Source organism: Mesocricetus auratus, unplaced genomic scaffold (genome assembly GCF_017639785.1).
Source record: "Mesocricetus auratus isolate SY011 unplaced genomic scaffold, BCM_Maur_2.0 Super-Scaffold_100046, whole genome shotgun sequence".
Lineage (NCBI taxonomy): Eukaryota > Metazoa > Chordata > Mammalia > Rodentia > Cricetidae > Mesocricetus > Mesocricetus auratus.
The window spans coordinates 4,568,179-4,590,239 of record NW_024429223.1 but is presented as its reverse complement, the minus strand read 5'-3'; the positions used below and the strand labels follow the sequence as shown (position 1 = coordinate 4,590,239).

The window sequence follows — 22,061 nt, the reverse complement described above, 5'->3', positions numbered from 1 at the left end:
TCCTTCAGAGCCAACTGAGGAATCATGAGAGAGATCAGCACTGTCTGCCCAACACCTTGTCAGTAGCTTCAGACGAGCCAAGACTTTGCCGTGATGCAGCTGAGGGAAACTGTGCTCAGGAAGGTATCTGCACTTTGATTAGCGTCTATTAGCTGTGCAGGATGACGGTTTTCATTAGGACATCTTTGTAATGATGGTGTTCACACACACCGCGTCGTCCTCACGCGTGCCTTGGGGTACAGGCTGCACTGGCAGGCCTGGGAGGCGAGAACGGAGCAGTCTGTGTGCTCTCCTCTGGCTGTGCTGGGGACGCCATCCTGAGAACTGACTGGAGTAAGTTCCATCCAGTTCTGGGGCGGAGCCCTCCATCTGTAAGAACTTGGCTGCAGCCGCACAAGTAGATGGCACAAGTACAGACATTGGCAGGGGTCTGTAAGCCAGGCTACAGCAGAGACCCTTAGAAGGTAACGGATCAGCAAGCCAGAGAAGCTGGAGCCCGGAAAGCCAGCCTCCGCCCTCTCCAGCACCAAATGACCTGCGGAGGAGAGCTTTTGCAGATGGTAGCCCCCACCTCCAACTTTAACTGAGGCGCCCTGCTGTGATCTTACTCTTCTCCAAGGATGACTGCCAGACTTCATCTGCATTATTTAAACACACACAGGAACCTTTTATGTACTAGTTAGGTGCTAGTCAGCCGAGGATCTGGTAATAGGAATATTAGAATCAAAAGATTTAATTAGAGTTCCATGAAAAGGCGGATGCCACATCCCGAGAATGAGGGATAGAGTGTAATAAGCTGTGCTTCCTGGCATTGGTTCATGTAAATTGATATGCTTTAAGTGTCTCCAGTGTGGTACATAGTGTTTATGGGAAATAAACATATTGGGGTGACTTTCCTTTTTAGATTTCCTAAGAATTAAAGTTAGAACGACTGCAGAGTAAAATGTTTTACCATAATGTCTCATTAAATTATACCACAGAAAGCATAACTGATTCCAGAATGTTTCTGAAGGAACTGATTTTGACACCACCATAGTACCAGAATCCCCTTGTCAAACAGATGCCATCCCCGTAAAACCGTCCTGAACAAAAGGAGTTTACGACATGGCATCTGCTTCCGAGGTGGGTGGCTGGGCGAAAACAGTTTTGTTTCCTTTCTACAGAATAGCCCTAAATGCCTCTTTTTATTTTAATTCATTATGTTTCCATATCCCTTCTAAAGGAGACATTAAGCATTAGACATGATTGGCCCGTAAATCCTAATGAGGGAATAAAGCACACGTGACTCGGTAGCGCCACCTGCAGTTGGCTCCAGTGCTGGACCGGTTTCCAGCAGCATCCAAGAGAGCAAGGGCTTAAGACCACCCAGCGGTCTTAGCAGGTTCAGTGAAGACTTCAACGTGGCCGCTGCAGTGTCATTGTTCGCACCTTACCCTGCTCTGCAGTCTTTAATCTGTGATTTATTCACCTGCTCCTGGGATTAGAAATGCATAGGTTTAAAATTGTGTACCACGATCATCTCGTGGTTTGCTGTGGTTTGGGCAGTTTTGTTTTTCAATAGTTATTTATTTTCGTGGTGCTGAGCAAGCACGCTACAGCCAGCCTTCACCCCAGGTCTTACTACCTAGCGGCATTTGCTGTTCTGTTATAGTAGTGTAGCAGGCACAGCTGATGTCTTCCGTCCTGGATGGGTACATGATTAATTCCTCATGTCACGATTCATGCTTTGTTACAGTTGTCTTAGCTATTCTGTAAGCTCACGGGAGGAAGGTGCGCGACTGCAACCCCAGTCTTGTTGTATAGTGCAGACTCCGTTCAGCATGCTTTCTGCACAAAGACCTGATGTCACACAAAAGGCACCGCACGCCTGTCTTGAGCAGGCTGTCTTGCCAGGTGCTGGGAGTGGGGTGAATGGCATCGGGACCCTTGAGGGAGTCAGAACTTCGCCAGTGGGTATGACGTCAGCAAATGGCCTGGCCTGGCACCTCCCGAATTCCAGACAGTGTCTCTTTTCTTAGCGACCTGTGTCTTGTGCAGCCCTGGATTTTGATGCCAACACTGTAGATGTGCCTGGACATGTGCAGAAAGAGTACAAGTCTTCAAGCCATTTGGTGAGGTCTACCGCTTCCCACCCTGTAGAAAGATAACTGGGGCCTCTAGAGGTGACGTGATTTGCTCGTTCTCAGACCAGTGGCAGAGCAGAAATCAGACCAAGTTGTTAAACTTTAAATCCAGTCTTGATTCTGTTGGAAACATTTGCCTGAGGTAGCACGGGCTCTCAGTCTGTGCTGTATTAGGGTTTTCCATCTGTCAGTTTTATTAGTTGTCATTGATCTGTAATATTTTTCAGAAAAACCATTATCCAATATTTCACACTTCATTTTTTTCAGGTCTTTTTTTAATAAAAACCTATATTTGGAACAATGCCATTTATAATCAAGTCCAAGTTTTTAACCTACCAATTAAGAGCAATACTTAGATTGTAATTATGATTAGTGTATTAATGTTACAGATTTATACCAGAAAATTGGGACATTTTGTTCTGCCTGGCAGTAGTTATTAGCCAAAGAAAATCTCAATTTTAGAAAGCTTAAATTTAACTTAAGAGTTTTCTTTGTCGAAATTACAGTGTGGGTTTTCTTTTCTTCTGTAGTTTTACTTTGACACTGTGTGCGTTCCTTCCCAGCTAGGCTTGTTTCCTACCAAAAGCACACATTCTTCCTTCTCTGCCTGATCCCTGAGCTTCCATGCTTACCCGTTGTCTGAAAATAACATACTTAGAGTCAGGATGCCCTGGGCACCAGTAAACAAAGCAAGCCGAGCTTATGATGGAGTCGGTCCTACATCTTATGTCGCCCTGTGTGAGCTGCTCGTTTGGAGGATGAGCTAGTCCTAGGGCCTGTCTCCACTGAATCCAGGTTCGCCATACGTGAGGGAGCTGTGTACTTACAGCCTTTGTCCCAAAGCCGTCAGCCTCCTAGGTGTGACCTTGAAGGCTGACATTTGACAATAAATCCAGCAAACACCCAGGGTAAAAACTTGAGACTTTTGTAAGTAGCTCACTGTGTATGTATGACTTACGGCCTCACTGTGTTTTCACTTCATGTGGATCTCTGTTTTGCTGCTAGTATATATGTGTACTACCTGAACACGGTGCCCAGAGAGACCAGAAGAAGATCCCCTAGACCTCAGGTCACAGATGAGTTACAGACAGTAGAGAGAGCCACCATGCGGGTGCTTGGAACTAGGTCTGGTTCCCCTGCAAAACCAGCCTGTGCTTTTAACCACTGAGCTGTCTCTCCAGCCTCTTGCCACACTTTATAATACTTTGTTATTTTAGCCTGTTGGCAAATAAGTGTTTCTTTAAGACACAGTGCCCTTTGTTGGTTAGTGACACCTTTTGGATTCACACTGTATCTTGGTTAATTTAACTGCTAGACAGTCAGCATAGCAGCTGGGAGCGAGCTCATTCTGCTGTAGAACTTGGAAGGTGGTTCCGTGTTCACAGGTCAGAGGGTGTTCACCTCATGCCTGCTGATGGTCTGGGTGCAGGATAGTCTAGGGAGGTAACTGCTTAACACGTGTTAATTATACTGTGGGAGAGCCTCAATTCAAATGCTGGTACGTTGTATTTTAATTACTTCTTCATGCTGGGGTGTAAGTGCTGCCATGCGAGTCTTACCAAATCATGCTTCTAAATCTCTCTCCTTCAAGGGAACAAGTCTTCAATCCAGAAGCAGTATAGGTGCGATGTGTGTGATTACACAAGTACAACATATGTTGGTGTCAGAAACCACAGGCGAATCCATAACTCAGATAAGCCATACAGGTAAGTGTGACGACTCTACAGTTCTAATGCTTGTTTTCAAATGTATGGGACTTATTTAAACACATGTTAAAAACTTAGAAATGGGGCCAGGCAGTGGTGGTGCACGCCTTTAATTGCAACATTCAGAAGGCAGAGACAGGTGGATCTCTGTGAGTTTGAGACCCGTCTGTTCTATAGAGCAAGTTCCAGGATGAGAAACTCTCGAAAACCAGACAAACAGAAATCAAAAACTTAGAAATGGTTACATACTGGTTTCTTTTCTTGTCTTTTTTCAGTTTTACGAGACAGGGTTTCTCTGTATTGTTTTGGAGAGCCCAGCCTCGAACTCACAGAGATCCGCCTGCCTCTGTCTCCCAAGTGAATGCTGGATTAAAGGTGTGCACCACTGCCGGCCGGCTGGCTACATACTGGCTTCTTAATCTTTTAATTTGTTAAGAAATGTTAATCGTGAGTCTTAGGTATTCTGGGACAGTTGGAATATTGGAAGATGTCCATGTCCACCAATTTTATGCTCTCATTTCACTTGAGTATAAATTATAGCAGTGTTCAGTGCTTTAGAGCCCGGTACCATGATGTAAGGTCAGATTCCTGCATATCCTAGCAAAAAGTCATAAATGTCCCTGGGGAAAGTTTTGTTTCTGAATATTAAGCTACTGTGGTTTGAGCCATGTCATTTGATAAGTTTTGTCACAAAAGCTAGTTTTGTCTAATGTGACCACTGTTTAGTAAACTTTACTTCATGAAGGTAAAACGCTACGTACCGTAAAGGCGAGAGCATTTTCAGAGTCTGTCCACCCATCACAGCAGGCACTGTCGAACGGCTGGGAGCGTGAATGCTGATGAGTCTGAACAGGTTGCTCCAGTGATGTAAATCACGCCTTTAGCTCTGCCTACTCATGACCCCTTTTCACTTGAGAAACTGTAGGTACATAAAATAGGTATGCAAGTCACTTCATGTCAAACGTTACTCGGTATTTATATACTTTACCATTTATTAGAGACAGAAGCAGTGTTAATGAGAGATGTGTACGTATTTTACATAAATATTACACCTTGGTTGAGCAATTGAAGCTGAAGGACATAGATCATCTTCAGCATTTTTCAGAGTTGATCAATATTTTGATTTTATAATCATCAAAGCTGAGAGTATCACTGCACATAAATACCTAATACAAAGTAGCAGAATTGTGTTTGGGGTCATTTTAGGAATTTTTTTTTTTTTAATTCAAGTCAGTATTTCAAGCAGCAATTTTTAAAGTCAAACTTTCTAATGAAACACAATCTAAAGAAATGCGGATTTGATAACTATACAGGAGCTGGGAATGTCACTCTGTTTATGGAGTGCTTGCCTTGCATGCACGAGCAGCGGCACTTGGAAGTTAGAGGCAAGTGGATCAGAAGTTGAGGGCCATCCTCAGCTCCATGTGGAGTTTGAAGCCAGCATGTGCTATATGAAACTGTGTCTCAAAAAGAAAATTAAGTCTGTTTTTCTGTATTTAAACTGTGTACACTTATAAAAGCAGAAAGATATGCAGGCACAGTGAAAAAAAAAAAACCCCTGCGATTGAGAAGGTCACACAGTCTGGGATCTCAGCTGAGGTGTATCAGGCAGCACCCACCGGCACTTCCTGACATCACAGGCTGCTCGGGCAGGGTGTGCATGCCCGTGTTCAGAGCTCAGACTGCATACAGTGAAGCTACCCGATTCAGCACAGGTGAGTGCTGCCAGAAACAGCTCAGAGTCCTCGCACGTTTGAATTTACATTTGTTTATTGTGTGTCCAGAAACCCTTTACTGCCGCTATGTTGTTCAGTGGCCCAGCTTAAGAGGCTGGGAGCAAATGAAAACTGGACGCACTGTTACCTCATACGGCGTGGCTCTTGGGCTTGGGGGGTTGGCTCGGTGATTAACACTGGCTGCTCTTCCAGAGGACCTAAGTTCAGTTCCCAGCGCTTACAGGGCGGCTCGCAACCACCTAACCTTCAGTGACGCAAGTTCTAAGAGATCCAAAGCCTCCTTTAACAGCATGTGCACGTGGTGAACGATAGACCTACAGACAAAACACCCACATACCTTAAATCATTTTAATGTGGTTCTAACATGTGATGTGACTGTGTGTGTGCACGCGTGCGTGTGTGTGTGCGTGCGCGTGCATGAGTGCGTGCATGCGTTGCTAGCTTTGGGCCTGCAAGCCTCTCCTGGAGTTGGAGTTCTGGAAGACACTCAGCTTTGCCTTAAACCTCTGTTTTCAAGGTAAAGGATTTTTCACAAAACATGACGGCCACATACTATTGGTAGTCACTCAGTGCTGTACGTTGTACGTGAGGAGTGGTAGCTGGGGTGAACGCGTGGTTACACAGTGGTCATGTGAGGAAACACCTAGGAGAACCTGGTAGAGACAGGCCCGGCTTTCCCGTTAGTGCCTTTATTCTTGAATATATTAGTAGTTGTGCCAAACTCAGGAGATTTGGGCAGGAAATGTCTCAGGCAGGCCTAGAATTAAATCATACATTCACTCATTGAGAAATAATGTCACAAATATTATGTCCCAAGTGTTTTGTGAGGTTCATGGGCTGTATTTCTAACAGAAAAGGCATCTTTACCATCACAGGGCTTGTGTCTCAGACATGGGTTCCAAGCCCTGATCAACAGGACTGGGCAAGACGTAAACTCACTGAGGAACAGCATAATGGAACAAGAATTATACTGTACATCCTAGCCAAAATGGAAACACTCAGAAAATACTGTACAGAAGTACCCTCAGTGTGCATATAAGGTGTATATGAAACATAGGTGGGTTTGCTTAGATTTGAGTCTCGTTATAAAATGCCGAGTCTGCGCCACTTTTGCTCTGACTCTGTAGAGGAGGCTTCGCAAGTACAAGAGGCTCGCAGTTGTCTGCTGGCATTGTGAGGGTGTGGTGTGTTCTTAAAATAGTCACAGATTTTCAGGGCAGCCACTGCTGTCCAGGTCTGGCTCTCTGGCCTTGCCACAGTCCTTCGAACCATCAGGTCTTTGTTTGAGTCTTGCCCTGTCCTGCCGCGGGGTTATGCACTCAGATGCTCTGCCAGGACTTTGTCTCCTGGGTATAGGTCTGCGACTGACTCGCTGAGCTTCTCCTGGGTATAGGTCTGCGACTGACTCGCTGAGCTTCTCCTGGGTATAGGTCTGCGACTGACTCGCTGAGCTTGGCGTCTGGCTTTCCCCTGAGGACCACAGTAGTCCTTTCTGGTTACTTCAGAACCAGTCTGGTTCCCTCTTATTGCCTGGTAAACTTAGGGAGGGTGTTTGGACTTGTCCTCACAGTCACCTTGTGCCCATGTCTGCTGGTTTCCTTGTTTCCTCTCTTTAGAGCAGGCGTGCCTTTTTGTACAGATAGCTAGTCTTTGTACACATGCACAGGGGGCTCCTCGTGTTTGAGCAGCCTCCGGTGTTACGGCTTTTCTGCAGTAACGACATCTTTGCTTGCCTTTTGGTTTTCTCTGTTGTGATTCCAGTCAGTCCCAGCCTGTCTGTGTGATCTGGCCGGTACCCTGTCGTGTGAGCACTCTGCCTGTGCCAGTGTTAGTCCTGGTCTTCAGTCTGACCCCTCCAATTTAATAGAGTTTGGTCTAAATTCAGAGCTCCCTGCCTGACATATCGTAGATGCTCAGTAAGGGCTGGCTTGTGGTTTCTGATGTGCCTCAGATTTGCTCATTTATAAAGTGGCTCTGGTTTGCTGTACCATATTCATTGAAAAATAAACGCATGCTAGTATTACTACGCCTTTTAAAATCTGGCCAAATGTATATGCTAAATTGTATACTACCTATCAAAAACATTGCTAGATTTTCCCATAAACATTAGTTTGCTCAAATGGGAACCTTACAAGATCAAAACACTAAGTTTTATTGTTAGGCTCTCCTTCCTTCCCCCCACTCCCTTCTTTGTTTCTTTGTGATGTGTGGGTGTTTGCCTACATGTGTGTCTGTGTAGTATCTGCATGCAGCGCCCATGGAGACCAACCAGAACAATTAGTCACATTCCCTGGGGCTGGATTAGAGAAGGCTTGATCTACCACCTGGGTGTTGTGACTCGAACTCGGGTCCTGTGGGAGAGCAACCAGTGCTTTTAGCTGTGGTCGTCTCTCTAGCTCCTTTGGTTAAGGTTTTTATCTCTCTGTCCCCCTCCCTTCTTCCTCGCTCCCCCTCCTTCCTCCTCTCTCTTCTAAATATCTTAAGTCGTCTTGTTGACTGACATAGCATACATCCTGGGAGTTACATAAATCCAAATTCACACTTGATAAATAATCATAAATTCTTCTCCAGCTTTTGGCAACACACCCTTCTTGGGCTTGCTGTCATTAAGTTCCTTCACCCCTTTCTCACAAGCGCCATCTTGACTGGTAGCATCATAAATTAGTTTTGTGTGTTTTGAACTGAATAGAAATAGAGCCATATGGTGCATGGACTTTTATGCCTTTTTACTCATTGCTGTGTGTGTGAATGCTAGTAAATTTCGTTTCCATATTACATTCTATTCTAAGACCATAATACGTATCTGCTGGTATAGCTCAGAGGCAGGGGGTTTGCCTATGTGCACAAAACCCTGAGATTGATCCCTGGAGCTACCAAACCAGTTACTTACTCATTCGTTCTGTTATTGATAGACACTTGGATTTCCACCAGATTTTCTTCCTTGTTAGCAGTAATTCCATCTTGAACATTCCTTGTTTGGAGTGTACACAGGAAACAAGCTGGTTTCTGGTCAGTTGACACACAGGAGTAGGGTTTCTGGAGTGGTAATGTGAGCTCCTGCCTGCCTTTGGTACTGTGTGTTGTCATCGGGTGTGGCGGGTGCCCTGGTCCCTGGTGTAGCTGCTGCCCACTGCTGTGATGGTTTGTTTGCCTGTCTTCGGTGGTGTGTAGGAGTTCGTCTTTATTCTGTACAGAAGTCCTTTGTGCCAAGCAGTGATGGCTCACACTTTTACCCCAGCACTCAAGAGGCAGGTGCAGGCAGATCTCTTTAGTTCAAGGACGACGAGGACTACACAGAGAAACCCTGTCTCAAAGAAGTCCTTTGCTTGTGCACTGCTGACACCTGTCCTGTGCGGTGGCTTCCCTGATATATGATGTACAGAAGCTTCTAGTTTTCCTAAGAACAGGTTTGTTCATTTGTATCTGAACTCTTATGTATTTAACTCTGAAAGTAGCTTTGATTTTTCTCAGAAACCCAGGAAGTAATGCTTAAAGAAGTAAGAATATAGCATAATAACTAACATAAATAAATAAACCTTAAAACCAGAGCTTTCCAGGTTTGTGGCAGTGGGAACAGCAGAGAGGCCTGTGGGCAGTGTCCGCAGTGATGGGTGGCGTGTTAGAGCACACTGGGCTGGGCCATGTGCTAAGTGAGTCTGGTGTATCTAGGGTTATCTTCCTGCCAGCTGTCCTAGGCGTGTGAACGGGCTGGAATACGTGAAGTGCCTTTCCCCAAGCCACACTTGAAGTCAGTTTGAACCCTTGCTCCTGGGGACCTGCCTGCCTGTGTGGTGCCCTGGAGGCAGCGTGCCGGGCCACTCGACATCAGTAGTGTGAGACAGCAGGCACTTCCTGTGCTCAGGGACTCTGGTCGGGAATGTGGAAAGGGCACATTCCTCATGGCAGGCCTGGGGCCTCTGCGGGGAGGGGAGCAGACAGCTGGCTAAGGCTCTCTGGCAAGTCTGTGGTGGGTGCTGTGCTGGCTGTACCTCAGCTGGAACGTGGCCACAGGCGTGCAGATCACGTTCCTCATGTCAGGTGACATGGTGTTTCCACATAGTCTGTCTCCCATGTGTGTCAGTAGCTCTAGCTTACATCTACTACAGCGGCGGTGCAGTGTTAGATAACGGAGGCAGAGCATGTGCAGATTTAGTGCAGATGAAGTGTTGTACAGATCACTGTTTTCCTGATAACTTAATGTGAACAGTGCTGTGGATGGTGGGGTTTGAAGGACCAAGCTGAAGGAACTTGTTCCCACCATGATGGGAGCCTTTAAAGGCATCTCAGCTTTACTGGATGCCTTTTTTGGTTTGTTTTTTTTTTTTTTTTTTTTTTTCCCAGACAGGGTTTCTCTGTGGCTTTGGAGGCTGTCCTGGAACTCACTCTGTAGACCAGGCTGGCCTCGAACTCACAGAGATCCGCCTGCCTCTGCCTCCCGAGTGCTGGGATTAAAGGCATGCACCACCAACGCCCGGCTTTTACTGGATGACTCAAATCACCATTTTGCTGCCTGTCAGAAAGTCACCACTGCCTGGAAGCCCGGGGTGCAGAGCCAGTCTCTGACTGTCAGAATGCCCCATTCGGGTGGGCATTGCTTCTTGCTCAGCCTCACCATTTGTCACCGTTGTCTTCACATGGGACCCCTGCCATAATGTCCCGTTGTTAGTGTCCTTGTTGTAGCTCAGAAAGGTTCCTGGAGCCCTGGCGTCATTATAAAGCAGAACAGCTTCCGCCGTCTTCATAGGGAAGTGTAGCAATGAGCCAGATCAGAACAGTGTGCAGACACCTGCCCGGTGGAGAGCCTTGTGAGGAGTCTATTTCCTCCTACAACTCATGAGAAGAAAAAGGGAAGACTCCACCTTTACACCAATGACACAGGACTTCTGAGACTGTGTGGGCCCTGTCTTTTGGCCTCCCTAATCTTTTTTTCTTTATTAATTATTTACATTCTGATCCCAGTTCCCCTCCCTCCTCTCTTCTGCTCCCTCCCCCACCTCCCATCTGCTCCTCAGAGAGCGTAAGGCCTCCCCTATGTCTACTAAGTCTGTCCCGTCTCCATGCTTTAAGCACAGTGAGCAAATGGAGTGCTCTGTGCGGTACCAAAGAGTGTTTCTGCTTACAAGATTTTGCAGAAAGTTTTGTTCAAAAAATCTTTTTGTTATTGTTTTTTTTTTTGAGACAAGTTTTCTCTGTGTAGCCCTGGCTGCACTGGAACTTGCACTGTAGACCAGTCTGCCCTCGAACTCACAGAGATCCGCCTGCCTCTGCCTCCCATGCCCAGCTCTCCCAAACTCTTTCAAATGTGTTTGTCCTTCACAGACCTCCATAAGTAATTTGGACATTTATATCTAAAACAACGTGATTCACTCTCTACATAAGTATCTATGACATTTATGTCATCATTCCTGGTTTATCCTTGACCCTATTCATGCTGAAACTGCTTTCAAAGTGCTATGCCCCAGGCTGGAGCGATAACTCAATGGTTAAGAGCCCTGACTGCTCTCCTGGAGGACCCAAGTTTGATTCCCATCACCACAGAGCTCTCTGCAACTCCAGTTCCAGGAGGTGTGGGGCTCTCTTCTGGCCTCCACAGGCACTTGGTGCACACATGGTACACAGGCATATATGCAAGCAAAACACTCATGCACAGAAAATAAAAATAAGTAAATTGCAAAAACATTTTTTTTTTCTTTTAAGTGCTGTTCTCCATACTCCAGGAAAGATTAGGGAGGCCCAACGAGATGACGGGACAGACTTAGTAGACATGCTAGGGGGAGGCCTTACGCTCTCTGAGGAGCAGATGGGAGGTGGGGGAGGGAGCAGAAGAGAGGAGGGAGGGGGAACTGGGATCAGAATGTAAATAATAAAGAAAAAAAGATTAGGGAGGCCAAAAGACAGGGCCCACACAGTCTCAGAAGTCCTGTGTCATTGGTGTAAAGGTGGAGTTTTCCCTTTTTCTTCTCATGAGTTGTAGGAGGAAATAGACTCCCCAAAAGAAAGGTCAGTGACATGTCTGTTTGATATTTTTATTAATGTGTTACTTAGGTATCTGTTATGGCACTTCACATGACAGAGAGAACAAACAGTTCGACAGTGCTGGTAGAGTAACTTCCCTGGTGTAGGGTGTCACACCCCGCTGAAATACTAATTTTAGTGAGAAAACATTCAGAACAGCCATCGTAGCTCTGGGTACAGATTGACATCCACCTTAGGAGTTTTACATCTGCGGTTTCTTCCAAAGAAAGGAGAGGTGCAAGAGTGAAATCAGAGTGGACGCAGGCACCTGCTAAGCTAAGGAAGCCCACACCGCCCATGCAACGTCTCAGGAGTGGGCCCCGGAGCGGCGCCTGAGGCAGAATGGAGAGTGCACGTGAAAAGTAGGGATACAGGGAGTAAAGACATCCCAAATTCCACCCGTGTCTCCTTTGGGAGGGCAGGCTCGAGATCGGGGAGACACGGCCCCTCCCGAGGTGTGGGGGCAGTATTCTTCAGCAGGGGTTAGGTGCCAGCCATGTGAATTGCATTCATACTGCTTTCCCATGATGCATTTTACATTCGGCTGAATGTAAATATTAAACACATTTTATGGTCGATAAGAAGTAGAGTTCAGGGCCAGCAAGATGGCTCTGTGTTGGTGAAGGCACTTGCCACCAAGCCTGACAACCTGAGGTCAGTTCCGGAACCCACATAGGGAAGGGGAGGACTGGCTTCCTGGAAGCTGTCACCTGGGTGCCCTCCTGAACACAGCAAGAGAGTGCAATGTAAGGAAGAATGGAGTGTTGGGTTTAGTAGGTATTTCTTACCATTTTGAATGAATGGTATGCAGATACACATGAATTTTGTAATTAGCCTTTCTGGTTTTCTCTTAAATTACTCTGTTGTTACATTGAGAGCATGTTAAACTTCTAGGTTAATATAGAAAAAATAACAGCTTTACAGGATGGGCTTTTCAGTTGGTTCAACTTTGCACATAAGTCATGTTTTAAACTTGTCTTCGTATATATAACTAAAAGAATCTTTTCTTTGTTGGGTTTTTTTATTGTTTTCTGCATTTTTGAGATGTGGGGTCTTATTGTATAACCTTAAATTTATAATCTCCTGCCTCAGCCTCCTGAGTTGCTAGTTTTGAAGGCCTGCGTTAGAGAGAGAGAGAGAGAGAGAGAGAGAGAGAGAGAGAGAGAGAGAGAGAGAGAGAGAGAGAGAGAGAGAGAACAGAGAACACACACACGGAAGGAGACGGCTAACTGTAAAACCTTGTCTTCTCACCTCCACACAAGCACATGCTCACACACACACACACTCACACACATATGCGGAAGGAGATGGCTAACTGTAAAACCTTGTCTTCTCACCTCCACACAAGCACATGCTCACACACACACAAGCACATGCTCACACACATATGCGGAAGGAGACGGCTAACTGTAAAACCTTGTCTTCTCACCTCCACACAAGCACATGCTCACACACACACACTCACACACATATGCGGAAGGAGATGGCTAACTGTAAAACTTTGTCTTCTCACCTCCACACAAGCACATGCTCACACACACACAAGCACATGCTCACACACATATGCGGAAGGAGACGGCTAACTGTAAAACTTTGTCTTCTCACCTCCACACAAGCACATGCTCACACACACACACACTCACACACATATGCGGAAGGAGATGGCTAACTGTAAAACCTTGTCTTCTCACCTCCACACAAGCACATGCTCACACACACACAAGCACACACTCACACACATATGCGGAAGGAGATGGCTAACTGTAAAACCTTGTCTTCTCACCTCCACACAAGCACACACACGCAAGCACACACTCACACACACACACAACAGATAAAAGGTACCAAGAACCTTTCTTGCTGGTTTTTTTTTTTTTTTTTTTTTTTTTTTTTTTGCTGACTATTGTTGACACTGGTTTGTGAGGAATAGGTGCAGTTTTTGGTGGTGGTGGTGGTGGTGGTGTTCCTCTGTCATGTTCCATTATGTAAAATGATCCAGTGTGTTTTCTGTGTTCTGGTGGGAAAGAGTAGTTGTAAGCTTCATCCTCTTTGTCGTCCACAGCTAGAGTGGCCGACTCTGTGCACGTGTGCCGGCCTGTAGGGCAGAGGCCCAGGGACACTTGTGGGCCTGCAGATGTGTGCCAAATGCCATCCGTTGTGTTCATCCCTGTGTACAGCTGGTGCATTCCCGTCTCTCCACACCTGGGAAGACTCTTCGTAAACACTGGTCTTTCCTCCCTGTAGTCCTGTGATTGTAGTGAGGCTCAGAGCCCTTTCAGGGTTCTGGTTTTTAGAAATTCTGGGGCTGGCGGGAAGGCTCAGTGGTGAAGAACACTGGCTGCTCTTCCAGAGGACTGGGGTTCAACTCCCGGTGCCACATTGCCACTCACAACCACCTGTAACTGCACTTCCAGGGGACCCAAGGCCCCCTTCTGCCCTTTGAGGGCACAGACAGGCATAAAAGTGAAAACCTGCATACAGGTGTTTATAATAACTATTCATAATAGCAAAAGCTGGAAGCAAGCATGGCGATGTCCACCACAGCTGCAGAACTCACAGAAGGAAGAGCTAAAAAGGCATGGTGGTGCTTGTGACCCCAGTCTGAGGGGCAGAGACTGCTGCTTCCTGGGGCTAGTAACTGGCCGGCAGCCCAGTGTACTTGGTGAGCTCCAGACCAACCGGTTAGACACCCTTTAGTCTCCAGAAACAAGGTGGAGTGGTGGTGCCAGGAGGGAGGGGTGAATAGGCAGAGCACAGAGGACTGGGGGGCTCTGCAGTGGGGTCCACAACACTGTGTTTCTCCAGTTCCATGCAGAAATAGACACACTACGAGCACGACTTTAAACTGCGGAGTTGTGACAAATCACACTAATGCAAGATACTCAGATTGCTTTAAACAGAATTTGGGGCTGGAAAGCTGGCCCAGCAGTTAAGAACACAGGCTGCACTTCCAGAGGACGTGGTTCCATTCCCAGCACCCATGTGGTGGCCACTTATGTGTGGAAGGCTACACCATCTCTCCAGCTCAGCTTCTCTCTCCCTCTCTCCCTCTCCCTCCCTCTCCCTCTCCAGTGGTTTTATGTGTATGAGTGTTTTGCAACATGTATGTAGTATCCATGAAGGTCAGAAATGGGCATCGGGTCCCCTGAGGCTGGAGTTAAAGGTGGCTGTGAGCACCATGTGGGTGCTGGGGATCCATTCTGGGGTCTCCACAAGAGCAGCCAGAGTCTCTCCAGCCCCAACTCCACATTTTGCTCTCTTGATTAACAGTGGAATAAATCATTATGCCTGTGGTTGAAGAAATTAGAACAAAAATTGTGTACTTTACTATGTTGGAAAATTTTTTCCATCATGTATTTTAGCTAAAGTAAAATGGAATGTTTATTTAGATTCCTAGAAAGTCTTTATATTATAAAACACCTCCTGCCCTTGGTTTTTTCTTGTTGTTTACCCTTCTTTCTGGTACCCTGTGAAGTCAGTGTGTGCCTTAGAACCACTGAAAATGTAAATTCTGTGAATGGTGGCTCAACTGGGAACGCTTAGGGGTCACAGTTAGAGCTACTGTGAGTTTGTAAAAACTTATTTTTGGCCGGGCGTTGGTGGTGCTCGCCTTTAGTCCCAGCACTCTGGAGGCAGAGGCAGACGGATCTCTGTGATTTCCAAGCCAGCCTGGTCTGCATAGCAAGCAATACAGAGAAACCCTGTATCGGAAAAACAACAGCAAAAATTTTATTTTTAATGTTTTTTATTTAAATAGCTTTGCATCACGTCCCGCCTCGCTTTCTTCCCTTCAGTCCCTCCCAGCCGTCCTCCCTCACACCTCTCCCGTGTCCTCCCCCATTCAAGTTGATAGTACTTGAGTATATATTCACAATGTATACAGGACCACTTACTGAGCCTGTTGTTGTTGTGTGTCTGTGATTACAACCCTGACCACCCTGCTCTGGACAGCCAGTGTGAGGAGGTTCATCCCGGGAAGAGGCTGACTCCCTCTCTGAGCAGTCATCAGTTGCCGGTGGCTGTTGTCCAGGCCTGGGGTCCTGTGGGATTCTCCCCTGCAGGGTTAACAAGACCACTGACTCTGCCTCTGTCCCGTCTTGTTTATGCGGCCATTCCGGAGAGGCTGTTTCACAGCAGACTTCCTGGTATTCTGGCTCTCACAATCTCTTCTCCCTCTCTCAGTTGGTGTTCCCTGAGCCACAGATGCAGGAACTGTGATGTAAATGTGTGCAGTTGGGGTTTTCTGTGGTGGTCCCCGCTTGCTGTGGAGAGACACTTACCCAGGACGGGTGGCACTCACATAAAACCGTTGTGGATCCTCAGTCGTGCTGTGAGGTGGTTGTGACTTTCTTGGCCCTGTCTCCAGGTGCTCCTTGTGTGGGTACGTATGCAGCCACCCCCCCTCCTTGAAGTCACACATGTGGAAGCATGCGAGCGACCAGAACTACAACTACGAGCAAGTTAACAAGGCCATCAACGACGCAATCTCTCAAAGCAGCAGGTATGCCACCCCATCCCTCGTTTGAGTGCTAGCTACTGAGCAACGCTAGGGGTCACCTCCCAGCCCACAGCATAACCCACTGAAGGTTGGCTCTGTTCTGTTTTTATAAGAGGTCTGGGGAAATCCCCTGGGAAACCAGTTTTAACCAGCAGTGGAGAGAGAGCTGACCCTACCACCGGCAGTCCAGAAGACTTGGTGACATCCTCAGAGCTGACCTCGCAGCTGCCCAGTGAAGTCATAGATGCCAGCGAGCTTGAGAAACTCAGCCCCACAGGCAGCAGCTCTGACGGCCCAGGAAGGGGCTGCAGCGTGGCTACACCAGGCCCCGAGTACTGCGTGCTGCTCTTCTGCTGCTGCATCTGTGGCTTCGAGTCGACCAACAAGGACAGCCTCCTGGAGCACATGAAGGAGCATGAGGGGGAGATCGTCAGCATCATCCTGAACAAGGACCACGGCACAGCCCTGAACGCCAACTAGCTGGGAGCGTGTGGGGGGAGCCCTCTAGGCGTGTGTGGGGAGCCCTCCGGGACTATGGGGGGAGCCCTCCGGGCCTGTGGGGGGAGCCCTCCGGGCCTGTGGGGGGAGCCCTCTGAGCTGCAGGTCAACCTCAGTGCTGTCACTGGCCTCATTGCACAGGGGGAAGGCAGGTGGTGTGACTGGTATTTCAGTGTTTGATTGAGGCTAAAGAGCTGTGACCCTGTGTGAGCCTCTGTCACTCCTTAGTATCAAGTGCTTACTATTAAAAGCTTACCATAGTTCAGAATCTGCAAGTAGATGAGTTGAGAAGGCCACACAGAGTCACCCTGGCCAGCTCTCCAGTGGCCCGGGCTGGTAGGGAAGTCAGCAAATGGGAGAGGGTGGTGTCCACTGTCTCCAGTGGGCAGCGGGCTGTGGGGTAGCTTCAAATATGGCTTCCCTTGTAGATAAGAATTTATCACAGACTCAGTGTAGGGTATGGTTTTTTTACTCCCTAAAAAAGATGGAAGAGGGATCCCAGAGCACATTTGGGAAGTAAATTATTGTTTCGAATTCACAGTGACTCCCCACAAGACTCAACCAAATCTCAGGTTCCCAGAAGTGGTGACTTCACAGAGGTTCTATACAGTGTGAACACACCGAGCCCATATCTCCACCAGCAGCAGCAGACCTGACAGCCTCCTCCAGCAACAGAGGATGGAGACGGTGCTGCATCACCAGGACGTAGACATAGCTTGAGCGCCAAGATAAAGATCTTTGGGGAGGTTGGGAGTGGTGGCACAGACCGAAATCCATACCTGGGGTTCTGATCAGGAGATTGCAGGTTTGAGACCAGCCTGGACCAGCAGGGCTGGGCCTCCTGGGGTTAAAAAAAAAAAAGAGAGACCAGTTGGAGAGTAAGAGCTGAAAGTCAGCTGCTGAGCTTTCCCCCCTTAGAGTTTATTGCTGCCGTTACATTTAACAGAGCAAGGCAGTACGGCTAAAGTACAGTAGAACTTGAGACTAGTTTAATAAGTCAGGTGATTTCTGAGTTTGAGGCTAACCTGGTCTACGTAGCAAGTTCCAGGTGAGATCCTGTCTCAAAAAACTGAACTAAATATAATTTCAAAAAGGACTGGAGAGATGGCTCAGCAGGTAAGAGCACTGGCTGCTCTTGTACAGGATCCAGGTTTGGACCACATGGCGACTCAACCTTCTGTAATTGTAGTTCTGGGGGAGCTGCTACCCTCTGGCCCTCCTCAGGTACCAGATATGTGTGTGGTACACAGTCATACATTCAGGCAAAACGCTAGTCAACTAAAGCCTCTGAGAAGCAGAACGGAGACTTGAGGGTGTGGCTCAGCAGTTAGGCGCTTCTCTGGTGAGCATCTAGCGACGAGAAAACAAGCAAAAGCAAACTTGTCAGAAACACCATTTGTTAGCATGCAAGACACAGTGAAAACTCACAGTACACTGCTAAAGTTTACGTCGTGCAGATAGGACCTCACTAGTCACGTGTTGTGAGGGCAGGGCGGACAGGGTGCTGACATTTCTGTAGTTCTGACCACTCTCACACTGCTCCATTAAAGCAGATTCTGCCTTGCTGTCACACACCCAGAGCCGACGGGCAGCTCTTGGAAGGAAAGGGTCCATGGGTGCTGACAAGATTTACAACTTTTGTTCCCAGGGTTCAAGTGTCCAAGAAATGAGTTCTTAGCTGTCAGTTGGCACTGGGGGCTGCTGCGTGGGGCAGGTATGTGGAAACAGTTTCTGATTTGTTTTATCTTTTCCCCCCACCAGTCTTTTTTTTCCTTTTGGTTTTTCGAGACAGAGTTTCTCTGTATTGCTTTGGAGGCTGTCCTGGAACTCGCTCTGTAGACCAGGCTGGCCTTGAACTCACAGAGATCCACCTGCCTCTGCCTCCCGAGTGCTGGGATTACAGCTGTGCGCCACCAACACCTGTCTCCCCCAGTCAGTTTAATGACACTGTTTAGAGAAAATTGGCTAAAACTTTGCCACTCTTTGATTTGATTTTAGGTAGCTTTTTTTTTTTCTTTTTCTTTTTCTATGTAGCCTTGGCTGACTTGGAACTCACTTTGAAGACCAGGTTGGTCTTGAGCTCAGAGATCCATTTGCCTCAGCTTCCTGAGTGCTGGGATTAAAGACAACTGCCATCATGTTTGGCCAAGGTAGGCTTAATTTATTTATGAAAGTTGATTCATTTCTGATACATGGATTTTAATAAGAAAATTAATTTCTTGATCTAATTAGATTGCCCTAATTTCACTCTGTGGATTTAAATAGGTTTTTCTCATATTTTTACAATTAAAATATTTATATTTAATGCCAACTGCAAGTAATTTCCGTGTTTATCACCCATTGCTGTTGCACACACTAGATCTGTTTTCCATTGTGCTGTTAGTCTAACACTATTAGCCTTCCATGAGTTTCCTGTGGCTTTAATTTTCTAGAATTGTTTAAAAAATAGTAATCACCCACAACATCCCACCATTCCAGCAGTGTGACTCTTGAGATGATGCTTCCCAGATTACATGATTTCGATCATCAGTTTAAAATCTCCCCCACCCCATGGGGGAAATTAACCCAGAAGTTCAAAGCCTCCACACTGTTGTGTGTTCCTGTGAGCTCTCTGGATGGGTACACCGCACACCTGCTAACATTTTGCAGTAAGCCTTAACCAGTCTCTACCAAGGAGCAGTTTCGCAGTAACAGAAATTGTGTGTGTGCGGTTTTCATCGTTGGAGACGTAGTCAGGGTCACCAGCCACAGGAGTGTGCTGGCCACTGGTGTAGGCATTGGCATGGGAACCCTGTGTCTGTCTGCTGCCCTGGCCACCTGCAGTTCTGAGACTGGATGGGGAATACTGTTTTAAAGACACTCACTGGGCTCAGTAAACACGAGACGGAGAGGTGATGATGGCTGTGATCCTTATTATTACTATCTTAGGGCTTTATCGTCTTACCCTTGCTGTGACCATAGGAGTGCTCCCCCCGGCCTGTCAGCCACATGCTTCTTCAATTTATCTGTGATAGACCACGTCGAGCAGCGGTACCACCTGAAGCTTTAGACCTGGACCTTTCAGTCCTGCTTGAGGTAACCACTGGTGGCTCCGTAACTGCTCTGGTTTTGTCCTCACAAAACAAACGTGAGCGTCATGTTTACATCACACCTCCCCAGCGTCCTTGGCTTGACAGAAGACGCGCAGGCACCTCTGTTTCTCAGTTTCATAAACACTTATTTAATCCTTTGTTTTTTAATTGTACGGCAAGGTGCTCAAAGTAATAGTCTATAAATATATTTAATAGTAACTTGAGTTTGACATTCATGGGCATAAAGATGTGTATTTTTTTAAAGAAATAAGTATTGTGTAACATGGCTTTGCTTCTGTAGCCAAAGTAGAGAAACTTCTGGAATACCATGTAACAAAAAAAGCGACAGTTGATTCTGACACTGTGTCACTAAAACTGGACAATTGGCATTTGGTCATGTTATGTTGCACATTGAGCTGCAAGCCTTAAAAGCCAAAACTCTAGAGTTGTGTTTGTGGTAGAGCAGGCCACCTGTACAGAAGAGTCGGCAAGCCACCAGGCACCTCTTTACCTTCAGAAGTACTGTGCAAAATTAGAATAATTTATTTTGCTTTACAGGAGTTTGTCATGTATTGACTTAAATATTGTATTTTGGTAATAAATTTTTTGTTACAAATACTTGTTTCTAAGTTTCATTAACAGCACATGTACATTCTTGTCTTGGGTTTATTGATTTAGAACCTTGTGTTTGAATCAGCAGCTTCCCAAGAGCCTATTAGTGGACTCTGCTAATTTGCCGAGCTATACCTGGCTGGCAGTTGCTACATTCTGTGGGCAGCATTTGGAGGCTCTGGGTGGTCTTCCTTGGCGTCAGCACAGAAATGCTTTCAGTGCTGACCTGTGAGTGCTAGCTCCCTTCTGTGACTGGAACTCTGCTGAGGGCCAGTGATGGCAGGGTTGGCGCAGACTTTGACCCTTTCCTGGTCTATCACCAGACAATCTTTTGACATAAGATTCATTGCAGATGCCAGGCGGTGGTGGTGCACACCTTTAATCCCAGCACTCGGGAGGCAGAGGCAGGCGGATCTCTGTGAGTTCGAGGCCGGGCTGGACCGACAGCCTCCAAAACAATACAGAGAAACCCTGTCTCGTAAAAAAAAAAAAAAAAAAAAAAAAAAAAGATTCATTGCACAGGCCAGGGTGCTTCACCTAAGAACAGCACAGTTTGTGCCCTGGAACCCCAGGCCTTCCCAGCTAGAGGTGACTGAGACCAAATATCTCTCCTTGATAGCTATAACCCCTTGTCCTGTCTCTTACTTTCAAACGGCCAAATCTCAACACTGCTGTGACAAGCACGGGGGTCCTAGATCCAGATCACAAGGTCCTGCAGGACAGCCGTAGTCATAACTGCTGAGCATTAGAGATGCGGGACTCTGCACAAAGTGTAGAAAATAACAGTTGCAAAGATTTAATACAAAAGGAATTACAGTATCTCAGTAGTTTTATTTATTGAGTGTGTGTTAAAATATTTGGGATATAATGAGTTAATGTTGTAGCAGAATACCTAAAAAAAAAAAAACTGGGCCGTTGGTGGCACACACCTTTGATCCCAGCAGGAGGCAGAGACAGGCAGGGTCTCTGTAAGTTCAAGGCCAGCCTGGTCTACAGAGAGAGTTCTGGGACAACCAGTGCTACATAGAGAAACCCTGTCCTGAAAAACCAAAAACAAACAGAACAAAACCAAAAAAACACTTAGAAAGGTTGACTTGGTCCGTGGGTTCAGAGGCGTCTCCTGCTATCACACTGCAGTGAGGCAGGGTGTCAGGGTGGGGACCTGTGAACCAGACTGTACAGCTCCCAGTGACAAGGAAGCAGAAGGGGAAGACAGCCTCATCCAGGGCATAGCCAGGAGCTGCTTCCTCCAGCCAGTCCCCGCCTGCTGATAGTAGCATCAAACGGTGGGTTGGTGGCTGGGCTGGTTGGAACCCTAATGATGCAGTCAGTTCCCCAAAGCTCACAGCCAAACCTAACCCATGTACCTTTGCGGCCACGTATATCCAAACCACAGCACACGTGAGTGTGGTCACTAGAGACTTTAATTACATGCATGGTTTGCAGTGTTTCCCTTGGCTAGTGCTGGTGTAGATGAGAGATGGGCAAACGGTGGCCTCCATTCCAAATCCAGCGTGCCCCTTGCTTCCATAAATAAAAGTTTTATTGAATCCCAGCCACATCCGTTTTGAACTTTTTTATCAGCTGTTTTCTAGGGTGTTACTGCGGCGTTTGGGCTGTGTGACCCACAAAGCCCACATATTTACTAGGTGATAGAGCTGCTGAACCCCAGCTCTTGAGATCTGGGCTCTACAGCTACTAGAAACTGAAATACATTATAAAGAACACGGTGGTGTTCAGAGCTAGGTCGCATTTCCTCCTTTGTAGCCGTGCTGCGTGAGTAGGGCATGCATGTACCACAG

General features: G+C 46.9%; 1 protein-coding gene across 1 annotated transcript in view; it reads left to right on the top strand.

The window, feature by feature from the left end:
- Positions 1-20,263, top strand: part of Znf507 (zinc finger protein 507) — a 32,343-nt gene extending 12,080 nt beyond the window's left edge. The window contains exons 4-7 of the mRNA XM_005081767.4: positions 9-123; positions 3,715-3,829; positions 15,947-16,081; positions 16,192-20,263. Of these exons, the coding sequence (XP_005081824.1) occupies positions 9-123; positions 3,715-3,829; positions 15,947-16,081; positions 16,192-16,558 (732 nt within the window). The 3' untranslated portion in view covers positions 16,559-20,263. The remainder of the gene's footprint in view (positions 1-8; positions 124-3,714; positions 3,830-15,946; positions 16,082-16,191) is intronic.
- The last annotated feature ends 1,798 nt before the right edge of the window (positions 20,264-22,061 follow it).